At 36.1% G+C, this 25,418-nt stretch overlaps 5 protein-coding genes across 5 annotated transcripts; 4 read left to right on the forward strand and 1 right to left on the reverse strand.

Moving 5' to 3' along the window:
- Window positions 1-15: 15 nt before the first annotated feature.
- LOC145584522 (uncharacterized) lies at window positions 16-6,933 on the forward strand. Its single transcript, XM_081641347.1, has 4 exons — window positions 16-24; window positions 1,302-1,502; window positions 1,583-1,657; window positions 6,134-6,933. Exons 1-4 carry the CDS (start codon window positions 16-18, stop codon window positions 6,506-6,508), a joined length of 660 nt encoding a protein of 219 aa, XP_081497473.1. The 3' UTR covers window positions 6,509-6,933.
- Window positions 6,934-9,735: 2,802 nt separating this feature from the next.
- On the forward strand, window positions 9,736-10,650 carry LOC145584523 (uncharacterized). The gene has a single exon (XM_081641349.1). It carries the CDS (start codon window positions 9,736-9,738, stop codon window positions 10,648-10,650), a length of 915 nt encoding a protein of 304 aa, XP_081497475.1.
- A 2,001-nt stretch (window positions 10,651-12,651) lies between these two features.
- LOC145586923 (transcription factor bHLH81-like) lies at window positions 12,652-19,012 on the forward strand. Its single transcript, XM_081643897.1, has 5 exons — window positions 12,652-13,219; window positions 13,468-13,608; window positions 13,720-13,785; window positions 18,157-18,225; window positions 18,461-19,012. Exons 1-5 carry the CDS (start codon window positions 12,674-12,676, stop codon window positions 18,506-18,508), a joined length of 870 nt encoding a protein of 289 aa, XP_081500023.1. The 5' UTR covers window positions 12,652-12,673; the 3' UTR covers window positions 18,509-19,012.
- A 965-nt stretch (window positions 19,013-19,977) lies between these two features.
- Window positions 19,978-23,514, forward strand: LOC145586925 (lysM domain receptor-like kinase 3). Its single transcript, XM_081643898.1, has 2 exons — window positions 19,978-22,113; window positions 23,035-23,514. The coding sequence occupies exon 1, from the start codon at window positions 20,143-20,145 to the stop codon at window positions 21,388-21,390; it is 1,248 nt and encodes a 415-aa protein (XP_081500024.1). The 5' UTR covers window positions 19,978-20,142; the 3' UTR covers window positions 21,391-22,113; window positions 23,035-23,514.
- A 105-nt stretch (window positions 23,515-23,619) lies between these two features.
- On the reverse strand, window positions 23,620-25,418 carry LOC145584524 (uncharacterized). The gene is made up of 2 exons (XM_081641350.1): window positions 24,270-25,418; window positions 23,620-24,181 (listed from the first exon to the last, which is right to left on the reverse strand). Exons 1-2 carry the CDS (start codon window positions 25,416-25,418, stop codon window positions 23,846-23,848), a joined length of 1,485 nt encoding a protein of 494 aa, XP_081497476.1. The 3' UTR covers window positions 23,620-23,845.

Genomic DNA, 25,418 nt, shown 5'->3' on the forward strand with positions numbered 1-25,418 from the left:
CAATTGGCGATAAGTATGGCTGTGGTAAAGTTGTTCAACGGGGTGGAATCATGAAGGGTTCATTATGCTTTGATTCATTTGATTATGTACTTCGTATGTTAAGCTCTGTTTATATAGTATTGCAACATCATATCTGGCATACAAAAGCAACACAACTTTATTCATTGATATCTGGCATACGTGTAGTAAACTTGGGAAAAAAAATTTCGTAACATAGAATTTTTGTAAATGTCAAACTCTGCAAGTACTTATTCTAAGATCTTTTACTTAAATGACTAATTTAGCAAAACTATTTACCCAAATGCCTTTCTAAATTCCTAAAGTAGCTAAATTTGAACTAACTACATTAATTTCCTTTATCCTTTTTTTCTATAGATTGATTTGTGATTTTTATTTGTTTTTTTAATCAATTAAAAAGGTTCTAAATTTTGTTATCATCGTATTAATTTGCACAACAATTGTTTGGAGTACAATGCAACTTGAAATTTGGGGTAAACTAAAATTAAATATACAAAAGAGGTGTTAAATCGCACTAGATCCAATTCGATTCAGATTTTGGTTCGCGTAGACATAATAATTTAACATGATCTTAACTTTAAAAATTGACCCAATTCGATTTCATTGAACTCGATTGGAACTTCCGAGTTGACAATTTCACGTGCAAACAAAACAAAAAAGTGTTATATGGAGGATTTGATGAAAAAAAAAGGAAATTTAAGAGGGTGACTTGGAAAATAGGAATGGTTGATTACATTGTTACTTATGCTTCTAACTTATAAGTCAATATTTTAACCACTTTTGGAATAAAAATATTAAAATAGTCTTAAAATATTAAGATAGTCATTTGGGCAAATAATTTTATTAAATTAGAAATTTTTGTAACATACCCCCTTTTACTTTTGAAAAAATTACATTTGATTTCTTTTTTTCTAGGTATATAAATTGGTATGTGATTCTTTAACTTTTGATCTCTGTCGTATTCAACTATGGGAAAAAGCATATAAATATGGTGTAAAACCCTTTCATCAACGTTCGTCAATTATCTTATTTTAATACAATAAAAAATCTCAAATTCTGAAAGCATCTTATATGGTAAATTGAAAAAGAAAAACAAGTCGAACTAGGTTTGGTTGGAGGATGAATATAGAATTGTTTGTATCTCTCTTTTTTAAAAATTGAAAAATTCTGAAAGAAATCTAACATATAATTAATATAAGACTTGTTGTGTAGAAATGATATTTGTTTAATTAAAAGAGTAATAGGAAAATTAATCTAAATAAAGCCTGACCCGTTTCATCAAGGATCCGGTCGTCCATTTATTAATTGGACGAATCTCCCCCATTTTTGAATTGTTTGAGCACCGATTAATCGCTCTCACTGATCGCTCCCCTCTCTCTCCTCTATACCCGGTGGCCGGTGTATTTCTTCCCTTCTTCGCTCTTTCTCTGAGTTCTCCATTGAAGGGCACGCATCATCGCAAGCGAAATTCGCCAGTTTCTGAGGTACATTGTTTCTTTTAGTACAATTTATCAATTGATTCTTAATCACTGAAATTTGATTCTTAATCAATTTCTCTACCCAGTTGCTTCGCTCTTTCCCTGAGTTCTCCATTCAAGCGCACGCGACATTCGCCAATACCTGTATCCCCCTTTCTGAGGTAAGTTGTTTCAATGCACAGGTTACACTTTTTGTTTATTATTAGTATTATTAAGTTTTTTATTGTTCATTTGCATATTGGAATTACTCTGTTCTTGAATTAAATTTAAACCAAAAATACAAATTGTTGTGTGTAGTAGTTGAAAGTAAGCATAATGAAAGGATTCAATCTAATACTAAAATATATGGTAGCAAAATTACATTGAATGGGTTGAATTTTTGTTAATATTTTCATCCATGGAATGTTAAATTGCATATTGGGATTATTACCCATGGATTGTACTAATTCCAATACTTTAACAGTGTAAAACGACTGTTTTAAGTCTTCTAACTATGTTAACATGTATTTCTATCTTGTTATGTTCAATCTCTCCCATTGAATTCCCCGTTAGTGTCTGTGCCTTGAAGAACTGGCAGTTGAGATGTCTCCCCTTTGTAAGCTGCTAGAAATTGCCATACTCATGCATTCATATATTGCCATTTTCTCTAATAGAAAATCAATAACATTAACCCACAAAGTCTCTGCCAAATTGCTACTTCAAAAATTCAATAACATTAACCCACAAATTCTCTGCAAGATTGCTACCCCAAAAATATGAATTCAACTTTTTCCAAGACTTAATTCAAAAGTACAGTAGCTAACACCAATACACTATGTATGGCGTTAAAAAAATCAATGTTCATAGACTTTTCGGAAACCATAAGAATATTTCCATTATCTCTATTTTTCTTTCTATTCTTTTGACGAAACCCACATCCAATTTGAAGACAGTATATGTCTTCTTGCCTAAGATAAGCAAATATGCACTATAAGACTTCAGTTCAACTAAAACAATGCAAGAATGAAATTGAAGTGTGACATTGCTTTCCTACTTAACAAAAATATGTGGCTAAAAAGAATTTCATATTTTAGTGTAATGAAGCTACACATCTCCCATATGTGCATGTGTGATAGCAACCGCCAACTAAATTATTGAGTCTAATATACTACATTACCAATCATGTCCCACAATTCGGAGAACTCATATAACTAAGATCTCACTCCATTATGACAAATACCATAATTGAGGTACTATCTCACCATTCATTTTGCCATTTGCCTCATTGTGAGGCGATTGAACATGGTATTCTGCAAGGTCAAGTCCAAATCATATAAGGAAAAGAAGTTAACACATTGTGTGGGTAAGGAGGTTGCACAAAATACTGGAAAATTAAACCCCAATAACACTCCTCTTTGGATGAGGAATTTTGATTCAATATTCTGCATCTTTCTGTCATTCAATATCATCCAAGGAAATTTTTATTAAATTGAAAGAAAACATATAAGATATAGCACTAAAAGAATTTATTCTCTAATAATAAAGATTTTGACAGTGATATACATATCAATGTTTAAGCAAAAATTATCCACATGAAAAACACCCACCAATGCTCCTAATTCACCTGCAACCCCAAACCAAAAAAAAGCAGACATCCCAAATATTCAAATACCAATAGGAATGAACCTATTAAATACAAATATGCCATGTAATTTAAGTAATAATAAATGTACATAACAATAGTCTTTTGGTGAATAATTTTAAACATGTTGGTTTATACCTTTAATTCACCTCACGTCTTCGTTTGTAACCAATTAACCATAATTACTTATATAATAAGCAGAGATTTATATTCAAGAAAACAAAAAGTGAATTGAAACAGAAGGCATGGAAAAAAGATACTCAATTGAGAACAAATTATGTTTTTGTATTTTCAATATTTTAGATTTTTCCTATCTAATTGCTATGGAGTATGCATCATAAAATGAAATCTAAACTCTTTTCTTTGAGTACATGATATACCTGAGTCATATCTACTAGCATTATGCAAATAAATACTACAGTATAAATCAAAATCCACAACAAAACCAAACAAAAAAATTACAGAATCCTCCTGCTCATATTTAACCCAAATAAAACCTGCACAAACTTGTATCAAATTTCAGCAAATAATTAATAACTCCATCATAAATCAGGTGAAAAACAGAGGGATACCATTAGGACCAAGAGAAGAGTGAGTAATGTCGCAAAGCTTTTCACAAGGTTCAATAGTTCGATATTCTTACAGACTGCTTATCCGACCTAGAGAGATGGCATTTGAGGTTGATTAAACATTATATAAAATGATTGAAATCTATGAAGGATGTGTCTTTGTTGACCCAATTTCATGTTTTGTAGTTTGTACAGAGTATTAAGTATAAACCTGAACGCCTCAACCTTTTGCAACGTAGCTTCATATTCTTCGATACTCAAACTTATCTTTTGCTTGGTTAAATTCTCACTCTACTCGCTCCCTCTCACCACCAATGACGACATCATTTTGTGGGCACACTTCCTAATCAGAAACCGAATGGTAATTATACAGAATAAGCGGGAAAAAAACGGGATGAGAAAGTACCAATTTCAAACAATAGTTGAATAGTCCACCGATGTAGAACCCTAAATTGGCTATGCGTTCAATTTAACAATGTGAAATCGAACTCACATGTTTTGTTTTTTTGTAAAGAGGGAAAACCTCATAAACCATTCTGTAAAATTTACAAACCCCATTTCTTTTTTAAAAAAAAAATATATGTATATAAATAAAATTACAAACCCTATAGCCATAATTTGCTAAATCATTCGAGAAACAATTCTTAACCTTTCTGCTTCTCTGATGATTTCGGCAAACAAAAAACAACAGCAAAATTGAGTATTAGATCTAACCCTAATGTGGTATCAAAGAACACTTCACAAACAATAAGATCACCAACAAAGCAAACCCGGGAAAAAAAAGGGTACTTTGGATTCACAAAACCTAGGATCCTTGGTGAATTAAAATACAATTTCATAAAGACCGAAAAAGGGGCATAAGTAAAGAAACTGAACAAAAATTACGACAGAGATTTGGAGAAGAACCACCTTGATTGATGTTTTATTTTAGGATAAATGAAGGAAATAGAGAAGTAGGGCTTTAACCGTTGTTAGGAGGTTGCCCAACTGGTGTCGCAGGAGCTAGGGTAACCGCCATGGTCGACCTTCTCTGAGTTCAAAAATTATGATTCATTCCTCTTCATTTTCTTTAATTTATGCCCTAGAGGAGAGAGCATTAGGTGAGCAACATTGATAACTTACCGAGCAATTCCGTTCTTCATCAAAAGAGGAGTGAGAATTAGGAATTGAGTATGGAAGAAGACAGAATTGAGAGAAGTAATTCTAGCAGCAAAAGAGGAACTGAACTGAAATGAAAACTGAACTGAACTGAACTGAAGGTGCCAATGTCATTTAGAGGAAACCTTTAGAGCAATGCCGGTGTACGCATTTGGGCATTACTGGCCTTCGTTTTTTTCGGCGGAGCGGCTTATTATTTGCACAAGGTTCGTGAGCATCGGATTACGCTGGGTGGCTCGGTACGTTATTTGTTTGCTGTATTATCTTGTAAATATTTGTTACCCCATATTCCATTCTATCCTGGATAGAGATATGCTGATAGGTTATGAAGTCCTTGTTAATAGACTCCTTAAATGATGAAAATTGTGGTGGTTTGAGTTTTCATCAATTTGGTTGGCATGCAACTGAGCTTAGCATTTGAATGTCACTGTTTTGATACTTAGCTGAAAAATGTAGGTGGTATTGGGCATCTTATTGCTGCTTTAAGGTATTCGACCCAAAAATAATTCACAAAAAAAGTCTTATGAGACAACATCTATGGCGGCAAAGAGAGTATAGTGTAATTTTTTTAAAAAGTGGATTAAAAATAAAGCTAGTTTAATTATCCTTATTTATAAAGAATTCAATCAAGTTTAATGTTTTAATAAAAAAAAAATTAAATAAGGTTAGGAGCTTAACTGAACTGAACTTATTAGAATTGAACTGAAGTGAAAATAATCATATGAGAACAGGCCCTAAATGAAATATTCAAGCAATATTCAATGAAAAAGTAAATTTATGAAATACTTCATTCGTTTTTTATTACTTGCAACACATGGCCCGAATTTGGTCGGGTTTTGGGCATAGTTTTCGGTCTGACTTAATTTTAAAATTTTTATGGGCGAGCTTGGAAATGCTATTTAAGTTGTTTTTTTTAGGGATGGGTTGATTTTTTTTGCCTTGTCCTGGTCGGTCCGCTCAATAATCACATCTAAATACACGCTTTTTCATATTAGCTAAGAAAAGTGGGTTTCACATGTTTTTAGAATTTAAAATGGAGTTATGAATATAAATAATTGGGCCATGATGTTTAAATAAGGATAATAGCACCATTTTAATTAAAATAACACTCCAATTATAGTGTTTTGCAAGTAATACGACATTTTCATTTTAAGGAATTGTTACAAGTATTATGACATTTTCATTTTAAGGAAATGATGCTAGTTTTAACACGGAGAAAGTAGTTAAAAAAATAAGCTTAACAACTATCAAGTGACATACTTTACGAGATTTAATATTTTTTTTCACAGGATGCTACACGAGATGTCTTGTTGTACTTCCTGCTTGTCGTGCTTTCAGGAGTGCACCTAGTTGTGCTGCACTTTCCACTCTGGCTTAGGAGGTCTCGGATCACTCGGATGGTTCCACCCCATATAATTCCACCCCCATTTCATATGGGGCTAGGCTGCACGGTTACAGCTCTGGTACCTCTAGCCTGCACTGTTGATGGCAGCTTGTCTGACGAGTCAATGACTCGCGATTCACTGTGGGTTACTTTGTTTTTTACGGTGGACTTCTTTTGCCTTCAGATGGTCGTTCTTCCGGCATTTGAGTACATGTTTGTTCACACGTCACTCGCACTACTGCAGACAGTCGTGTTGAGCGTCACTCGAGTACAGGCGTGACGACCTCTTTGGCTTTCGGTCACCGCATTTGGTTGCTGTTGTTTTTTGGGTCTGCATCATTGGCTGACGACATCTGCTCCTGCTCGAGATGGCCAGACGGTTATCGTTGACCTTAGGTTCGGACAGTCTTTACCTCCTGTAGTAGCATCCGACCTTCGACAGCCGCCTCCCCCATCTACCTTGATAGAGCGGTGTCTACAGTTCGCGTCAGAGCACTTCTTGTCTTAATTCTTGAGATTTGTGTATGTGATTATAGTTGCATTAGTAGTTCATTTGTTTGTTATGTCTAGGTGGTAGCATTAGTACTATTTGTTATGATATGGATTGATTTATTGTCTTGTAATTTCTTTTACAATATTTTTTGCATAGAAAGCTTTTTAGGTAAGTTAACATATATGTATATAATTAGTTTGTTGCCCTGCGATACCTGGGTTAATTGAGTTTTTGTCCCAAATGCCAAATATAAACACACTTGAATCTTGATAATCAAATTTTATAAAAGGCAAATGTAGAATACCATTTATAATAGAAGTATACGTTATAGAATTATACTCCGTATGAGATAAAACAACGATGCAATTTCTATAGTTTCATTAGTAAAATACATCTATGTTATTCAATTTAATACCCATGAATTAATGATCACTCAAAAATTGTAAACTTCTCAATTTTGTTCAACTTTTTAAAACAAATTTTATGGTATAATTAAAAATAACATATTTATAAGACAGTTTTTGAAAGTTACTATTATTTTATTTTATAAGATAGATTTTGAAGACTCTGAGTCAGATGACACCCATCTACTCCAAATTATGATCCCTCACCTGCACTTGACACCAACTCTCCTTTCACACCTTACAATACACCTTTTCCCACTCCTCCTCCAACCAACTCACCAAATAATTCTCCCATTCCTCCCCCAGTAAGAAAATCCACCAGAGATCACAGTCTTCCTCTCTGGAGCAAAGATTACATTATGCTCAATAAACCAAGCTTCCACATTTCTAACCTTGCTTTCACCACTATTCAACCTGATTTCAATTGCTTTCCATCATCTTTAACCAAAGAAACTAATCCAATTCACTTTAAGGATGCAGTTAAACACCATCACTGGGTTAAAGCCATGAATTCTGAGGTAGAAGCTCTTGAGCTCAATGATACTTGGGACATCACCTCTTTACCTGCTGGTAAAAGTGTAATTGGGTGTAAATGGCTGTATAAAACAAAATACAATCTGATGGTAGCATTGAAAGACATAAATCAAGGCTTGTCATTCTTGGATGTAAGCAACAGTATGACATTGATTATTCTGAAACCTTTGCTCCAGTTGCCAAAATGACAACTGTGAGAACATTGTTAGCTGTTGCAGCCCTGGAAGGTTGGCATGCTGTACAAATGGATGTCACCCATGCTTTCCTGCATGGTGATCTTTCTGAAGAGGTTTACATGAAAATGCCACAAGGTTACACAGGTCTTGGAAGCAGAATTCAGACTGTTGCAGAAATCTCTCTTGTTCCTAAGGCTGACTCTTCTTTGGTATGCAAGCTTAAGAAATCATTGTATGGGCTCAAGCAGGCTCCAAGACAGTGGTTTCACAAGCTGTCCTGTACCCTACTGCAAATGAGCTTCACTCAATCCAAATCAAATTACAGCCTCTTCACTAAACTACAGAACAATTCTCTTACTCTCATCTTAGTTTATGTAGATGATCTTCTTATTTATGGTGATAGTATGTCAGAAATCAATAATCTCAAATCTTTGCTATCTACAGCTTTTCATATGAAGGATCTAGGTCTTGTTAGATATTTTCTTGGTATTGAGATAGACAGATCAGATGCTGGATTTTTTCTTTCTCAAAAGAAATACACTACTGACATTCTCAAGGAGTTTGGTATGCTGCACACCAAGCCCTTACAGCTCCCTATGGACAGTCATCTCAAGTAAATTGTTGACAAGGGTGATTTCCTTTCTGATCCTGGAATATACCAATGGTTGCTTTGCAGGATCATTTATCTCACTATTACAAGGCCTGATATTGCATTTTCTGTTTAAATATTAGCTCAATTCATGCATCAGCCTACTGCAGTTCATATACAGGCTGCTAAACGCTTGCTTAGATATATGGTTGGTACCATTTCTTAAGGAATTTTACTAGCCTCAAGCTCTGCTGCTACTCTAACAGCCTACTGTGATAGTGATTGGGCTGGTTGTCCAGAAGATCTACAACTGGTTACTGTATCATCTGAACAGGTAGAATATAGGGCCATGGCTTTTACTACTTGTGAAGTCACTTGGCTTACAACTATTCTTTAGGATCAAGGCTTGAAAAATTTGCCACCAATTGTGCTCAAATGTGACAATCAGGCTGCACTTGCTATTGCTGCTAACCCTGTTCTACATGAGCGCACAAAGCATGTAGAAATTGATTGTCATTATGTTCGAGATCAAATTCATCAAGGCACCATCAAGACTGAGAAGATTGCTTCTTCTGATAGATTGCTGATATCCTGACAAAAATTCTTCCTGTTCAGCTGCACAATCAACATGTTCGCAAGCTAGGAGCTTTTTCCTTGCCTCACTCACCAGCTTGAGAGGGGGGGGGGGGTATTAAGGATAGCACACCAAATTATTGGATATTAAATATTCAATGAGCTGTCATTCTGTTATTTTATTTTGTCCTTTAGCTTTCTGTTATTTTGGTGCATGAATGTATTAGATTCTTGCCAGCTAGCTGAGCTGAGCTCCTTGGTTCATGTATAAAGGCAGTGATGCTGTAACCGTTTTCTCTCAGAATATCTCTCTCTCTATTTTCCTCTCCCGATATTTTCTCTAACAATTCCTCTACATTGAATTAATCACATTTGATTTATTTCTGTCATCACCTCCCAACCAAAAAGGGGCTAAAGCTCTTTCGTAAAATAATCCAAGAACAACCTATTTATGATTTTATGTTAGTTAAAAATTAATCTTGTGGTAATTATTTAGCATATATAAATTATAATAATCATAAACTAGTTAATTAATACGTAATAAATATACAACAAATACATTTTACTAAATAAAATTTGCACAATTAGGGGGTTTACTGTTCGTTCTACATATCACCTTGAACTCCAACGAAGCAAGGGGGATGCAGGGCCCTCTCTTAGTCAGAGGATGATCTCATATGGAAGAAAATCTGGGAAGCAAAGGTACCCTCAAAGGTGAAGTCCGTGATTTGACGAGCAATGAAAAGAGGCCTACCTGTTCGTGAGGAGCTGTGTAGACGTGGAATGCAAATTGATCCCATTGGTCTCCGTTGTGGTGAGGAGAGGGAACCTTTAATGCATATGGCTGCCTTGTGCCCTAAAAGTCAGCTAATTTGGAAGATCTCACCACTAAGACTTGATACGGGTCCTTGGGAAAATGTTTCAGTTCGTGAGTGGTGTGGTGATATGGTGAAATCACTCACTGTGGGAAATAGTTGGGAGATTTTTCTGATGTTTTGGTGGAAGATATGGGAGATGCGTAATCTGTGGATTTTTGAGAAAAAGAAGACTGATGTCTCGCTGGTAGTGTCTAAGACTCTTAGTCTCCTTGGCGAATTTGAAGCAGCCACTTTACGTGAGCCTAGTGATCCTCCGCCTGCTAGCAACGACAATCCCTCATATTGGATAGCCCGTCCCCCTAATAAGTTTAAGCTCAACACAGACGCGGCCATATCGAAAGAGGGGAAAGTAGGTTTGGGGATGGTTGTGCGCGATTATCTAGTGGACGTGTTAATGTCTGGGGGTAAGTCCCTAGAGGGTCTAACTGACGTTTGCTATGCAGAATCCCAAGCTATGTATTTTGGCCTCAAATATGCATACGGTGCTGGTCTTAGAAGTTTGGTGGTTTCTTCGGATTGCCTTCAACTCGTCAATATGATGTTGTCAAACAAGAAAGAGAGGACTGCTACCCAACTTGTAGTGGATGATATTCTGAGTATTGCTAGTATTTGTGCTTTTTGCTGTTTTTCTTTTCAGTCAAGATCTTGTAATAAGGTAGCTCACTTTGTAGCTAAACATTCCCTTACTCTAAGTGAGGAGCAGCTATGGATGGAGGACTGCCCATCTGTTTCGTTACCCTTTGTCACCTCTGACAAAGTGGCTATCTTGATATAATATTAATGCTAATATTAACTTAAATAAGTTAAATTTGAACTTATCCTAATTAGCATATTCATTATATGCTTACTAAATTTGGCGTGTTAAAACACTAATAATTAATTCAACTCTAATTCGATCTTAGATACTTCAATCTTGTCTTAACTTTAGTACTCTACATACTCGTCTTACTCGATCCTAGCTACAATATACGAAGTACGATACAATGTAGATTTCTAACCATATCCACATTTAAAGTAGTGTATATTTTATTGTATATAGCTATATACTTCCTCAGTTCTAGTAATATTACAAAAAATAAACTTTTGCACTGTTCATCATTTTTGTTGACCATATAATATGATTTATAGGTTAAGTAAATTATAATCATGTGGTGTATTATTAGATTCATATCATAAAAATACTTTCATAAAATTAACTTTTTACAATTTTTTTATTCATATATAATTAAGATCGATATGCTACCTTCGTTAATTATTATGTGTAACAAAGGAGAGCATCAAAGCGCATAGGTACTATGTATTTTGCATGCATATAGGAGGGTAATCTGAGATTTGGTGGTACATTTTCTCTCTTTTAATGGTACAGTTGAACATTTTTGTGTACTATTATGCACATATAATGTACTATTAAAATATATATTGTTTGAATAGTACTTTATATGTACTATTATGCATGTAGTGGTATTTTTGCCATCATATTTTCCACAACCACTTCTTCTCAAGTTCTCATTACTTACAAAAATGTCCTCCTATTTGCAAGTGAAATATATAGGGCCTATGCGCCAATACTTCTCCGCAGCAAAAGGATATTATTTGTGAGACATAAAATATTTCTTTGTTGCACATCATATAACTAATATAAAGGTACAAGATAGCGACACTTAGCATTTCAATTTTTCCCCAAGTGTCGTGCCACCTTAGATGGATTTCAGAGGAAAATAGTTAGTTTAAAGTTCTATTTTCAATCAATTTTAGATAGAATTTTAGGACAAAATTGTTAGTTTAAAGTTTTATTTTTGATAAAATACCAATATTTTATATGTACAAATTGAATTTTAATTCTATTTAAAAAAAATTAAATTATAACTCTCAATAATTATCATCTAAATTTATCTCTTATATCATAATTTTTTTTGAAGTGAAGTAGTTCAAAATGTATAACATCCATTTATATATAATATATTCTATTTAATTCAAATAATATACATCAGGTTAACCCAATGTGATTAGAACAATTTTTATTTGCTATTTTATGTATTTAGTTGAACATTTTCACTAATATTATTATTAGTCATTACATGTCTACTGCATAGTTTAAATTGTCACATAAGCACATCAATTTCTAAATAATTTTGAACCAATAATTGTATATTTTAAAATTTGACATACATTTTAAAATAAATTAATCTTAAAAATCAATAAATAATGCAATCTGGGCATTGCACAAGACACAAAACTAGTAATAATTAAAGGAGGTAATATAACATATAAAATATGCATTAAAATGTGTAATTTTATCTTACAATATTATTGAAACAGAGAAAATATATCATATAGCGACGCATAAAATGTACACGCAAATAAATACACTAACCTATGAAGTATTCCGTATAAGTTTAATAATCTAGCATAGAATACGATATAATTTATGCGAATCACTGCATAGGGTGGGCCCTCACTTAAAAACCAAACAATTGGTACGTGAAACTCACGCTCAATGGTTGCGAGTAAGAACATCTAACACTTAGATCCTAATTCTTAAATCACAAAATCATTTCACTGTCATTTTCCACCCAAAACGACACCGTTTTAACCCAAAACCCATTCTCACTCCTCACGCGCCAAACCTCACCTCCTTTCTTCTTCTTCCTCCTCTTATCCTCCATTTATTTATTTATTTAATTAATTAATTTATTATTTTGTGAAAATAAAAAAGCAAGTGGACTTCTCACTGTACCCAAAAGCTACTAACTTTGAGATAGAGAGAGAGAAAAAAAAAGACAGAAGAGCACCAAACTATGCAAGACACAGCTGGCGGCGGAGGTGGCGGCGGAGGTGGTGGTGGTGGAGCTAACGAGTTGACTCGGACAAGTGGACTCGCTCGATTCCGTTCAGCACCAGCAACATGGTTAGATGCACTTCTAGAAGATGATGATTCGTTGAAACTTTCAGGCCCACATAATACCCACCAAGGTGGGCTAACCCAACTCCTCACCGCCGGAACTAATACTTCTTCTTCAGCTGCTGGGCCCGGCCCAAATCCGGTGTCTCGGCCCAATACTTCCTACAACATCTCGCCGGCTGATCCGGGGTTCTTTGAAGGAGGTGGTGGGGCCCAGCAGCCGGGGAATTCGGTGGCGTTTCAGAGGATGAATAGTTCTCCGGCGGAGTTCTTGAGTGCGAATATTGATGGGTATTTCTCGAGTTTTGGGATTCCGTCAAATTATGATTTTGGTGGTAGTGGAAGTGGAGGAGGAGGATCTTCTGTTGATGTTTCTGGTTCTGGTAAAAGATTGAGGGAGAATGATTCAGAGCAACACTCCCCTAATTTCTCATCTCATAGGGTAACTTTTAATTTTCTCTCTCTTCTTTTTGGCTTTTGTTAATGGATTCAAGTGGGATTTGTTTATGCAATGACTTTTATTAGGCATTGGATCAAGTGGGTATTTATTTTTTTCTAGTTTTGTGGAATTTTATGATTTTTTTTTTTGGGGGAAATTGACTTTGGATAGAGCTGTTTGTGGAATTTTAGAAAGTAAATTGGTTTGATTGGATGATAAATTTGTTGATAACTTGACTTTGGGAATTGTAGAGAGGGGAGCACAGTGGGCAATTGAGTACAGCAAGTAGCTTGGTGGAGATGGAAATGGAGAAGCTGTTGGAGGATTCAGTACCTTGTAGGGTTCGGGCAAAGCGGGGTTGTGCTACCCATCCTCGTAGTATTGCTGAGAGGGTAAGATATTGATTTCCATCCTTTCAATTGGGTGGTCTGTGAATATATGAAACTCCATAGCAGTTGTTTGATGGTTTAGTATTTCCTTTTTTGCTTATTTGATTGGTTTAGGTTCGAAGGACGAGGATTAGTGATCGTATAAGGAAGCTTCAAGAGCTTGTGCCCAACATGGATAAGGTAGGGTCTTTCTATTCATAGCAACAGTATTATGATTTGTATGTTTTTGTTAAGAAGATTCAGAAAATGCAAACGTTGTTGTTGTTGTTGTTGTTGTTGTTGTTGTTGTTGTTGTTGTTGTTGTTGTTGTTGTTGTATGTTTGATTACCTTGTTTGTAGTCATTTATTTGTGTTTTGGTATCTAATCTCATCGTGGATCATAAGATTGTTGCTTTTATGAGGTTATGTTGGGTAAAGAGGGATGTTGTAACTTGTAACCTGTTGATAATAGTTTCAGGGGTAATAAATTGTCAAAACGCTTTACAAATGAAGTTATTTGATCAATATAACATGTATATATCATGCTTTGACTATTGGTATTAGGTCATTGTCATGCTAGCTTGTGGTGTTCTCAAGTCCTTGTTTATCATAGTTTCATGTGACTGCTACATCCAACTATTTTTTTTTCCGTATGTACAAAAGAAATTAATGGATGATATGAAAAGAAAATTGCCAGCTGCTGATACATTGGAATTTTTTTAATATTTTCTTATTGATCTGTGTTGTCCTATATTCTGTGCAACCCTTTCTTTAAAAATCATCAATTTTATTGTTCGTACTATTCACATTCAAGTTTAATGAAAAATTCTATGCATACTATGTGTGAGAACTTCAGTTCAATGCAAAATTAACAGTAGTTCCGAAATGATATGCTATATATAGTTGAATAGATCTCTGTGTGTCTAAGGACCTCTCTGATTAAACTGCTCAATGGAATTGGTGGCTCAGATTTGGATAATCTGAATCCCATCTTTTTGACAACTATAGCAGCAGTAATATTTGTATACATAGTACTTGATTTGTATTAGAGGAGATAGAGGCTAGCATGCTTTGCACTGGTTGACTGTGGGTTTGCTTTGGCTCTTTGCCCTTTCCTTTTGTCTTCAGTTCCCGAAAGAGAGGGGTCATATGCCTTTGGTATACTTTTTTTTATTGGTTGTTTCTCCCACCTCTGGTTTAGACATCATCTTGCTTTGGGGTTGAAACTTGGGGCTTGGAAGTGACTACAACACGAAAAACTACCGTCTCATTATATATATTAAGCTAATTTTGGGGTACTGGAGATCGACCAGGACAGTTCTTCAATACAGGAATACAGCAGAATGTATTTCAAAATTTTCAATTATCAGACCATGGGTAACATTGCTACCAAGAAAGTGGGTGACAATTTTATTGCATATTTTACTACTTTTCAGTTAGGATTACTGGATTAGCTTTGTAAAAATTGTGTTGGGAAGCATATAATACAACTGTTAAAATAACAGCCATCAGGTATTCCTGCCAGTGGCAGAGTCTAGGAAGGCTCCAACGCATATGCCTTACCCCTACCTTTGATTAGGGGTAAGGCTATATTGATCCATGAAGTAACTTAAATTGCTCAATAATGTAAACAACAAAGCTGTGAAATTTGGCTGAATCTGAAACTGCTTTGAGTTAGAGGAGCTATGATGCTTATCCTTTGGGCTAAAAGCTGCTGTTAGTCAGCACGGTATGAGCTGAGTATGGACAAGGGTATGGTTCTGATTTGTGAAGAAATAAATGGACTTGACAATTGGTCGGAAATGATATTTGCCTTCTTCAAACCCTAGCGAACATTGTGGACCATCCATCAATCTCTCTATTCAGCCAAAATACTAAATTTGTTCTGGTAACAAAACATTATATCTTAAATGCCATCAACCAACAAGAATGGAGTGACAGTTGAGGTCATTAGTTTCTTACAGAGGGATTCCTCTGATACAGTTTACTTGTAACTGAGGGGCAATTGCAGATTTGCAGTAGATTGGGTCTTTAACAGAAAAAGGTATACGGTAGAAGGTTAGAGAAGAGAATTGAAGAAGATAAGATGAAAAATACAAATAGAGAGGGTGGGGAACCAATCAAGAATAGAAAGGAGAACTGTTATTCATTGGAGATTGCTCAAATTGTTGATTAAAGGGATTGCTCTTCATTATCTGGCAAAGGAAGATATTTATAGATTTGAAGATCTGTAAGCACTCATGTTAAGCTTCACTATCATATTTATGTAGGGATAAGGTCTTGCATTTGTAGGGAAAGGTTTTGCTGTATGTTTTTCTTTTGCTTCTCTATTTTTGGTTGAGATAGGCTTGATAGGTTATGAAGTCCTTAAATGATATAAATTGTGGTGATTCGAGTTTTCATTAAGTCGGTTGGCAGGAAGAGAACTTAGCAGTTGAATGTTAATGTTTTGATACTTAGCTGAAAAATGTAAGTGTATTGGGCATCTGATTGCTGCTTTAAGGTTTTTTATGTATTGCAGTTTGCAGATTAAATCTCGAGGAACATGGTCATTGGTTAAAAACTTGTGAACTGATCAGGATTTTATGATTTTGCATCAGTGTGTTGGAAACTGTGCCCTGTTAGCACTCCTTAATTCATCCTTTCACAAAAGTACAAAAAAGCTGCTGTCTTTACCGAATGCCTTGTCCAACCTCCAAAATTCTTGTGCTAGACTTTTTATGCCTTGTGTGGTAGTATTTGCTTGTGAAAGTGAAGGTTGGTTCTGTCTACCATTGGTAATCAAGGTTTCCACTGATATGGCTGATAGCCTGTTACTATAGTCATATGGGCAGATTTTCTTTTTATATCATTTGATTTTCTTCTTCATGTGTGACACAACTCTTTGTCATGTATATTTAGTGGTGTGATTGACAATCACATGGAATCCAAATAGACTTCTCTGATGTAACTTTTTCTTTAGCCATACCTACTTCTCTCAAACAAACAATCAAACAAAAGAATTTCTAGATTGATGTCGGTATCTGCTGGTTATCTCATCACCCTGTCTTGGAAAAAAGCTAGTTATCATCAGATTTTAATCTGATTACTAGTACGAGCGTTGCTTTTGCTTGAACAGGTGCTACCTCAGGAAGCTACAATTGCCACATCAATAGTTTCTTTCTGTGATAGTTGATGCTTGCATGACTTTTTGTCATCCATTCCTGTTAACCAATGTAAATTTATCTGGTAGTTTATTTTTTATAGGTCAACTTGTGAGGAACAACTTTCCTTTTTATGGAAACCACCTTTAACCAAATTTTTTGGTACACAAACCTACCTTTTGCCTGTATTCGGTGGAAAAGTTGATTGTTTCAAATTATTTGGCATTGATCATGAGGATAAGGCACATGCTTCATATATATTTGTCTTTTTCTCTCATTTTGCTTTCTAAGGACTCCACACTAAGAGCACTTGTGGAGTTGTCGGATTCGATCTCCTGACCTTTGAACTGTGTGGGATGTTCTAGCTACCTCAGATCCCCTGTGCCTCAACTTCCAAAAGTATAATGTAAAGTAGTTCCAAACAAAATATAGAATTTTATGTTCCTCTCAAAGTAATCTTTTTCAAGGATATTATCTGACAAACACTCTTTTGCTATTTAATTAACATCCTCTTGTTCTCTTTATATTCTACTCCCTGTGCTCTTAATTTATCTCGTCACTTGGGTTTGCACAAGTATTGCATATTTGCAGAGCTTTTGTGAGGGGTATGGGAAGTAAAAGTAGTATTATCATAATCTAAAAATAGGGATGGAAAAGTAGTATTATATTACATAAAATTGGGGCAAGTGGATACATGAAGGGGAAGAAAAATAATAAAGGTGTGTCCTTTCCATATTAGGAATTAATGCAATTATTAAGAAATGGCTGGGAGGAGAGAGTGAGAGGGAGAGAGAACATAGCCCTACTGGTTTCTGACTGGCTGAAGGAGTTCATAGATGATTCGAGTAATCGAGTTTTGCTCAATCTGTTTAATAGTGGTACAAGTGTATAATCCAATAGATGTAATAAGGCTACAGATTTTGTAGTTCCTCTCTCTAGTGACTAAATGAAAAAGGATTGAATGAATTGCAACATATGATCACTGTGATTTTGGGATAACAAAGTGGATTGATCAACTACCACTAAAGATATCTTCAAGTAAACTGATATAAGGTCCAGTGATTCTACTACAATGAGCCATATCAACACATATCCAGTAATACAAGTAAACTGATATAAGGTCCAGTGTTTCTACTACAATGAGCCATATCAACACATATCCAGTAATATTGGTTAAACTAGACCTATCTTGTGCATTGGCTATGTTCTTCTATGCCCATTTGTATTCTTTTTCGCTGTCTTTCTTCAAAGAAGATGAAGGATGAATAATTTAATTGATCACCGTGTGTTCTTTCTTGTGTATGCATGGTCAATGTTCCTCTCAATATCAAACTTTCTAGCATTATATGATTCGATCAATTTTGATCTTTCTGAAGCTCCTTTTAGGGTTTCATTCCCCCTCATCTGATACGCTCTATCTTCTTGGCAGCAAACAAATACTGCAGACATGCTAGAAGAGGCTGTGGAATATGTGAAGAATCTGCAAAAGCAAATACTGGTATGTTTATTATTGTCATTTTCCTCTGTACTTTGGCAGACTGGAGAAAAGGCATGACTGCGAATCTACAAACTATATCCATCATCCTGGCTTCTATTTCCTGATTTGTCGGAATCAAAATATTCTCCTTTAGATCTTACATCTGCAAAATTATTGAGTTTCCCAAATCAAAGCCATAAATTTGTTCATCCTCTTTATTGCTGGTTTGACTGACCAACGACTTCTACGTCTGCAGGACCTTACAGAGCAGCAGAAGAAATGCAAATGCATTGCCAAAAGCTGACTTTGAAAGAAGATCATTGAGCAGCTTCGTTTTTGTTAGTGTACACTAAGTTATGATGTCCCACCAAGGTTTCTGATGCTATAATTCATTGGTGCTACATATTTGCAAGAAATTAAGCTCGGTGCACAGTATGTTGCATTGTGAAACATGTAGAATTTGCTCAAGGGAAACCGAGCCTCATAACAAGTGTCGAATTTCATTGGCGAAGCCCCCCACAGTTTTTATGGTGGCGACCCCTTCTCATGTTGTATAATTTGCTTGGTGAGGTTGTACTTGTTAGTATGTTGTACACTATGATTCTAGCTTAGTATTGTAGGAGCTTCATAGATTATTCAAGTTTGGTGTTTTTGTTACTGTAATGTCTGCACTGCACATATGTAGAAGCTCCCAAATGGGGATTAGATAGAAACATTGTAAAACATTGCCATGATGCGTTCGGTTATTATGCACCTGAAGATAATCTAATAATCTTTTGGCTCATCAAGGCCAATGTAATTTATTAAATGATTGGTAAAGTTTTTTGAATCAAGATTTTGTAAATCACATGGCACATTCGATCTTACTTGGCTACAGCCACTAACCCACTGTACTACATGTATCAGTCAATGGTTAGCAATGTGTTGCAAATTCTTAGTTATTTTCGAGTGCACCTAGCCACCTAAACTAGGTTTATTCGTGACTCCGTGAGCAATTTCTGGTGGACATTGGGAATAAACTGGCCCTATAGGCTATAGAGGCAAACTATATGGAATTATACCTAATAATGTAAGCCTGGCCATAGGCCTTAGCCCTTATCCGATTATCAGGTCAGGCGTAAATTGTGCAATTGGCACAAATACTATATTGTGCATATGACAGTACACACGAATTTCACTTCTAGTCCAATTTTTTGAAGTACACCACTCTTTAGAATTTTTTTTTTTTTTTTTTTTTTTAATAAAATAGTCAACTACCCATTCATCAATCACAACTACTACTTCGTAATTTTTGCTCATCTCAAAAGCCTCACGTCATTAAAGTATTTTCTTATATAGAGTAGTGTTATTAATTTTTAAATCAACTTTATACCGACACATTGGCCATCTATACTAATATATTAAAAGACGTTTTTTAAAACGTCAATGTATCACATGATCTTTTCTTTACCATTACTCAAAATGGAATATTTTAAAATTGTTGAGACATGACTATTTAAAGACAGTGTAAATACTAAGTAATGCATAAGGTCAAAGCAATGCAAATACAAAGTACGAGTAGTACTTAAACTTGGAGAGAGTATTGAAATCATAGTCCGTAATCCTGTGTCATCCACTATTACGTACTGGTAGTGTATTACGGAGTAGTAAACCCTCAGAAATTAGGCCTCCAAACATTAATCAAACAAAACATGAGTCATCTCACAACCCCATGCTATAATTAGAAAGTTTCTTCCAAGCTTCCTTTTTTTTTTTTGTCACAGGAATGTTTGACCAACTTCTCCTACTCTGTTCCTCTGTTTTATCCTTCTTCAAACTTTCATGTATATTTTTATGTCAAATTCCAATTCCATTCACCAAATCCCAAAATTCCATTAATCCCAAGTTCAAAATTTATAATTCTCAAACTTCATTACATAAAATCCCCAGATTTTATCTATGTGTTTCTCTATGTTCCGATCAAAATCTAAGAACTCTGACATCATTCAACCCAGAAAATCTGCCCAGAATTTCACCTCTTCTGATATTAATTCTCCCTCAAGTAGAAGCAGAAGCCAGAGTAAAAGCAGAAGCAATGAATTCAACTCAAAATCATCCTCAATTTCAAGCAGAAATTCGTTATCTAGTCTCAAAGATTCACTCCCAGAAAATCCTCATATTTATGATCTTTCTGAAATTCGATCTGCTACTAAGAATTTTCTGCTAAAACCCTTTTCATCTTCATCTTCTTCAACCTCTTGGAAGTGTTTAATTAATAAGAAACAATCAGTTGTTACCCAGCGCAAACTTCGGCGACCCATTGATAATTCGGAGCTCCGACGAAAACTCTCTCTCCTCTGTAAGTCTCATCATGCTAGCTTGGTTAAGCTTAATGGAGCTTCTGTTAGTGGGAATTGTATTTATCTTGTTTATGAGTTTATTTCTGGTGCTAGTTTGAATGATTGTTTGAGAAACCCTAGAAACCCTAATTTTACTGTTTTGTCGAATTGGATTTCCCGGGTTCAAATTATTGCTGCGATTGCTGATGGGTTGGATTATATGCATAATTCTGCTGGATTTAAAAGTGGGTTTGTTCATAATCATATTAAAAGTAGCTCAATTGTTGTATCTGAGGAACCTGCTTTAGTTGCTAAGATTTGCCATTTTGGGACTGCCCAATTGTGTGGGGAGGTTCCTGAGGCCATCATGGAGGAAGATGATGAGACTTTGGATTTCCAGGTTCTTAAACGGGTGGGTAGTGCGGTGGGGAAGTTTGTGGGGACGAGAGGGTATATGTCGCCTGAGTTTCAGACAACGGGGATTCCCACGTTGAAGTCGGATGTTTTTGCTTTCGGGGTGGTGCTATTAGAGATATTATCTGGGGAAGAGCCTATGAAGGTTCATGTTGATTCAGACAAGGGCATTTTTCGGAAGGTTTCATTGATTGAAACAGCAAGAGAGGCGGTGGGGGATGGAGCTGGGAAATTGAGGCAGTGGATTGATAGGAGGTTGAGAGATTCGTATCCGGTTGAGGTGGCAGAGGGGTTGGTTCGGGTGGCATTAGGGTGTTTGCAAGAGGATCCTGACAGAAGGCCAGATATGGGTCAAGTTGCCGGTTGGATATCTAAGTATTACTTGGAGTCTAAGACCTGGGCTCAGGGTATTGGTCTTCCTGATGGAATCACTGTTTCATTTGCTCCCCGATGATACTTGAGGATTAATGTGACACTGAATTGAAATGTCCTGTTTTATAAAGAGGAGAGTCTTTGATCTCATATATAAGAAATATCAGTTTGGCCTGAAGACAATTATAGGGTATATATGTATAGGTCATTTGTATTGTATGAACTCTTGTGAATTAGTGTGGAGAATAGTGTAGTGCATAATGATAATAGCAAGGTGAAACAATTTCTCTCAAGCTGGAAATCCTCATGACATTGTGAAGTGCCTCAAGGATCAATTCATACTCTTTAATGGTGTGGAGTCATCACCGAGACAGGATTGTGTATCTCTACTCTCTAGGTTATGGCAATTGCTCTAGATTGTCCTTCCCAAGAAAGCTCATCCCCACATGGACAAGGTGACATCAAAGATAATGATTACTTATGAAGCTTTTATGATTGTTCGGATATTGTTGTTGCATTGGATTTTTTTTGACATAACTTTCAAGCAAGATATTGTTTCTTGGCAACTGTGATCACAATGTGGCTAATGTGGAGAGCATTAACCTTGTGTGTCCCATGTGAAGTGCAAATCTGATAAGTGTTATCTTGTGTACATGATGATCTCAAGTCATGCACATCGTGAATGCAATATAAGGTCTTGAATCTGTTCAAACTGACTAAAGAACATACTTTCCCTTGATCACATCATTTTTGTTGGAGTTCTTACTGCTGCTTGTCATGGGAGCGTAGTGGAAGAGGGTTTGAGGTGCGAATTGAACACTTTATCTCTTTGTTTATTTTCTGTTTTGCTTTGAATATATGTTGTAGCATCAATTTTTTACGCAAGACCTTCTTATGGACCTTATCCATCCATGCTCCTCAAAATGCTAAATAAAAGAGTTGAATGGAGTAACAAAGTCAATACGAATATTGTCTTATGAAATAAATTGAAGTTATTATGCCGTTGCATTTCTGGTTTGTTTAGAAGTACAGCATTAAATTGTAGTTGCATTATAAACTGAGGGTCAAACTAGAAATAGCTTGTGTGAGACTACATGCATTCAAAGTGCTTAAGGGTCGTGAGGGTTTGGATTATGTTGATATTGTAGTGCGTATGTGTACCTTATCCTGCCCTTCTTATTATACTAGTAATTTATGGTTGAAAAAAAAATGACTCCCAAACTCCCAGGCCAAGAAAGGACTCTTATCACTTAAGCTTTCTCAAATCCTACTATTGCTGATTTTGTAATAAACCTACATTTCTGTAATTCAAAAGGTAATTTTTGGTTTTGTTCTACAAGATCATGAGTACTGTGGTTGGCAGCTGAGATCGCGGATTAGAACAGGTCCTTTAATAGTTTAATGTCCCCATCGTCCGGTAGGTTAGTCCACAAAGAACTTAGTTGGTATTGACTTCATACAAGAGCTTATTGCGTCCTGGACTCTCTTTGGATTCTGCTGTTTCTTATCCAGCCCCTTTTTAAAGAATTTTCTGATCTCTATGTTGCTTACAAAGGCAAATGCGTAATATTTTGTGCATAAATTTGACCATCTCCTAAATATATTATTATATTTGTCCTTTTATGAAGGATTTTCTTATAACCATAGGAAGCTGTTGTGGATGATAACCTGATACCTTATCGATCTGGAGTTTGGTAATTAACTGATTTCTTTAACCCCATTACAGGAAAAACGTAAGCATTTGAAGTTCCAACTGAGTAGGGCATCACATCAAATGAAAAGCACTTAACCTATGTTGCTGACCTCCTCCGTTACTCAGAGTTCCTTACGACTTCAAGCTTCTGAAATAAGGCTATAGTTATCCGATTGAAGTTCAAACCATACCGGTGAGATTTTATCTGATTACTAGATTGTTCACTTAAGGAGTGTGGTTTAAGTTGGGGCGAGACATGGTAAGGGGTAACTGGATCATTCACGATGTCAAGATGTTTGGAGTCTGGTTTTTGTTGGTTTAAGATCCTCTCTGGCAATTGAATCGAAATTTTTTCAGGACATAAAAAGAGTGTGTTGGTAGTACAAATTTTCTTACATTATACTAGTACTGTACAATTTTTTATTTCTAGCAGTTTTTAGGAATTCTTATCTGAAGCTAAATGTACAGACTGACATCTTATATTTCATACTATAATAAGATGCTCTTTTGATATGAACTGCTTCATTCATTTTTGTCATTTTTAGAAATGTCAGTTGATAGCAGAAGATGTAAGATTGCTACTTGTACTTCAATTTAAATTTCAATCCTGAAAAGTTGTACTGCATTACAATCCCAACAACAAGTGTTATTCTACACAAACTACTACATTAAGCTTGTTAGATTTTACAAATCAAACAACATCATACATTCCTGATCCTTGGATTAAACCATCTACAAAGTAATGACAAAAATATATGGACATCCTCGAAGTCACGGCTACCAGAAAGTTACTAGACTAACTTTAGCTAATACTATGCATACTTCATTCATCAGCAAAGGAAATTCAGCAAGTGTTTGCGCGAAGGTGCTGGCTAAGATAAACAAGATGCCAAGTGAGACCCATTAAAGTTGCGATATTCAAGAAAGATGACAATGAGTTGAGTTTCTTCAGTCGGTCATTAATTTTTGCTAGCTTGGTCTTGGCTTTATCCTGTTCAGACCTTGAGGTTTTTGATGGTGCAGTCGTTGTCGTGCCAATCGTGGTTGTAGTCGTGGCAGTGGTGGTTGGAGTGGCACCAGCAGAATCACTTACCACAGTGTCTATCACTCTGGTAGGCGTACTAACGCGGTCTCTTCCCCTCCCTTCCTCTTTATCTAGCTTCATCCTTTCAAACATCGCCTGCACAAACATCTCATATACATCAAATTCACATTACACCAGACAAATACTCGAAACGAAGAAACCAAGTAAGATTAACAAGTGTTACCTTGGTAGCACGAGGCTCCAAGAACAGCAAATTACCCAAAACAAACAGCAAAGAAGACATAAGATTATAAGCCTGAAGCATATGAGCCTTATTCTTAAACATGTTACCCTGATGCCCTAGCAAATGTCCAAGCAATGCCAACCCAATACTCCCAACCATTGCCTTAAAATAAACAGGATAAATCTTACTTTGAACCATCCCAAATTGTTGTCTTGGCAAAACTCCTGCTAATACATGACTATTTATAAATGTCACCCATATTGCCATTCCATATGCAGTTGCAATCCCTAGTAACTCACTCACACCCATCAATGTACCCATTGTTTCCTTCACTAAAACATACCCAACTCCATTAACATACCTTACTACATCAAACACCACTTCCTTCCCTCGCTTCGCGATATCGATAAACTCTTCTTTCCCCTTCTTGCTTTGCTCCTTAATCTTCTCCCCTGTTTCTTCCACCATTTCCCCTGTTTTCCCCTTCACTCTCTCTGCTTTTTCTCTCACATTTTCCCCTGTTTCTCTCATTTTCTCCCCTGTTTCCCTCACTTTCTCCCCTGCTTTATCTCTCACTCTCTCAGCAGTCTCCCCAGCACTTCTTGCCTTCGCTTTCACATCATCTCTAACACCCTCCGCGGTCTCCTCAGCTTTACGCCCTGCCTTCGAGGCGAAACCCTTGGCTTTATCCACCACATCATCCACAACTTCCTCCACCGCCTCCTCGGCCTCGGCAGCCTTCTCCTTTGTCTTACCCCAAACCCCAGCAATCTTATGCTTACAGTTCCCAAAAGCATCACATATAAGCTCCCTGGGCCGAGCCCCGTGCGGCCCGGTCTGGCCCGTTACCACATCATGGGCCTTCCCCTTCACATCTTGGGCCACTCCCGCCACCGATGCCGCTGCCCTGGATACCTGCTCATCAACCGGGCCCGGGCCCGGGTCTTTGGCATGTTCTTGGGGTGATTTGATTAAAACCTTTGTGTTTCCGTCGCTGACGTCGTCGCCGTACTCAACAACAACCGCTCTGTGGCCACCTTTAACGATGACTTGATCACCTTTTCCGTCATTGTTATGTGGGTTTGGAGAGAATAATCCAGAAACTACAATTGAAGTTGCGATCAAACTTATGGCAATCAAATTCATCAT

The sequence above is a fragment of the Chenopodium album genome, chromosome 16, assembly GCF_948465745.1.
Source record: "Chenopodium album chromosome 16, dcCheAlbu1.1, whole genome shotgun sequence".
NCBI classification, from domain to species: Eukaryota; Viridiplantae; Streptophyta; class Magnoliopsida; order Caryophyllales; family Amaranthaceae; genus Chenopodium; species Chenopodium album.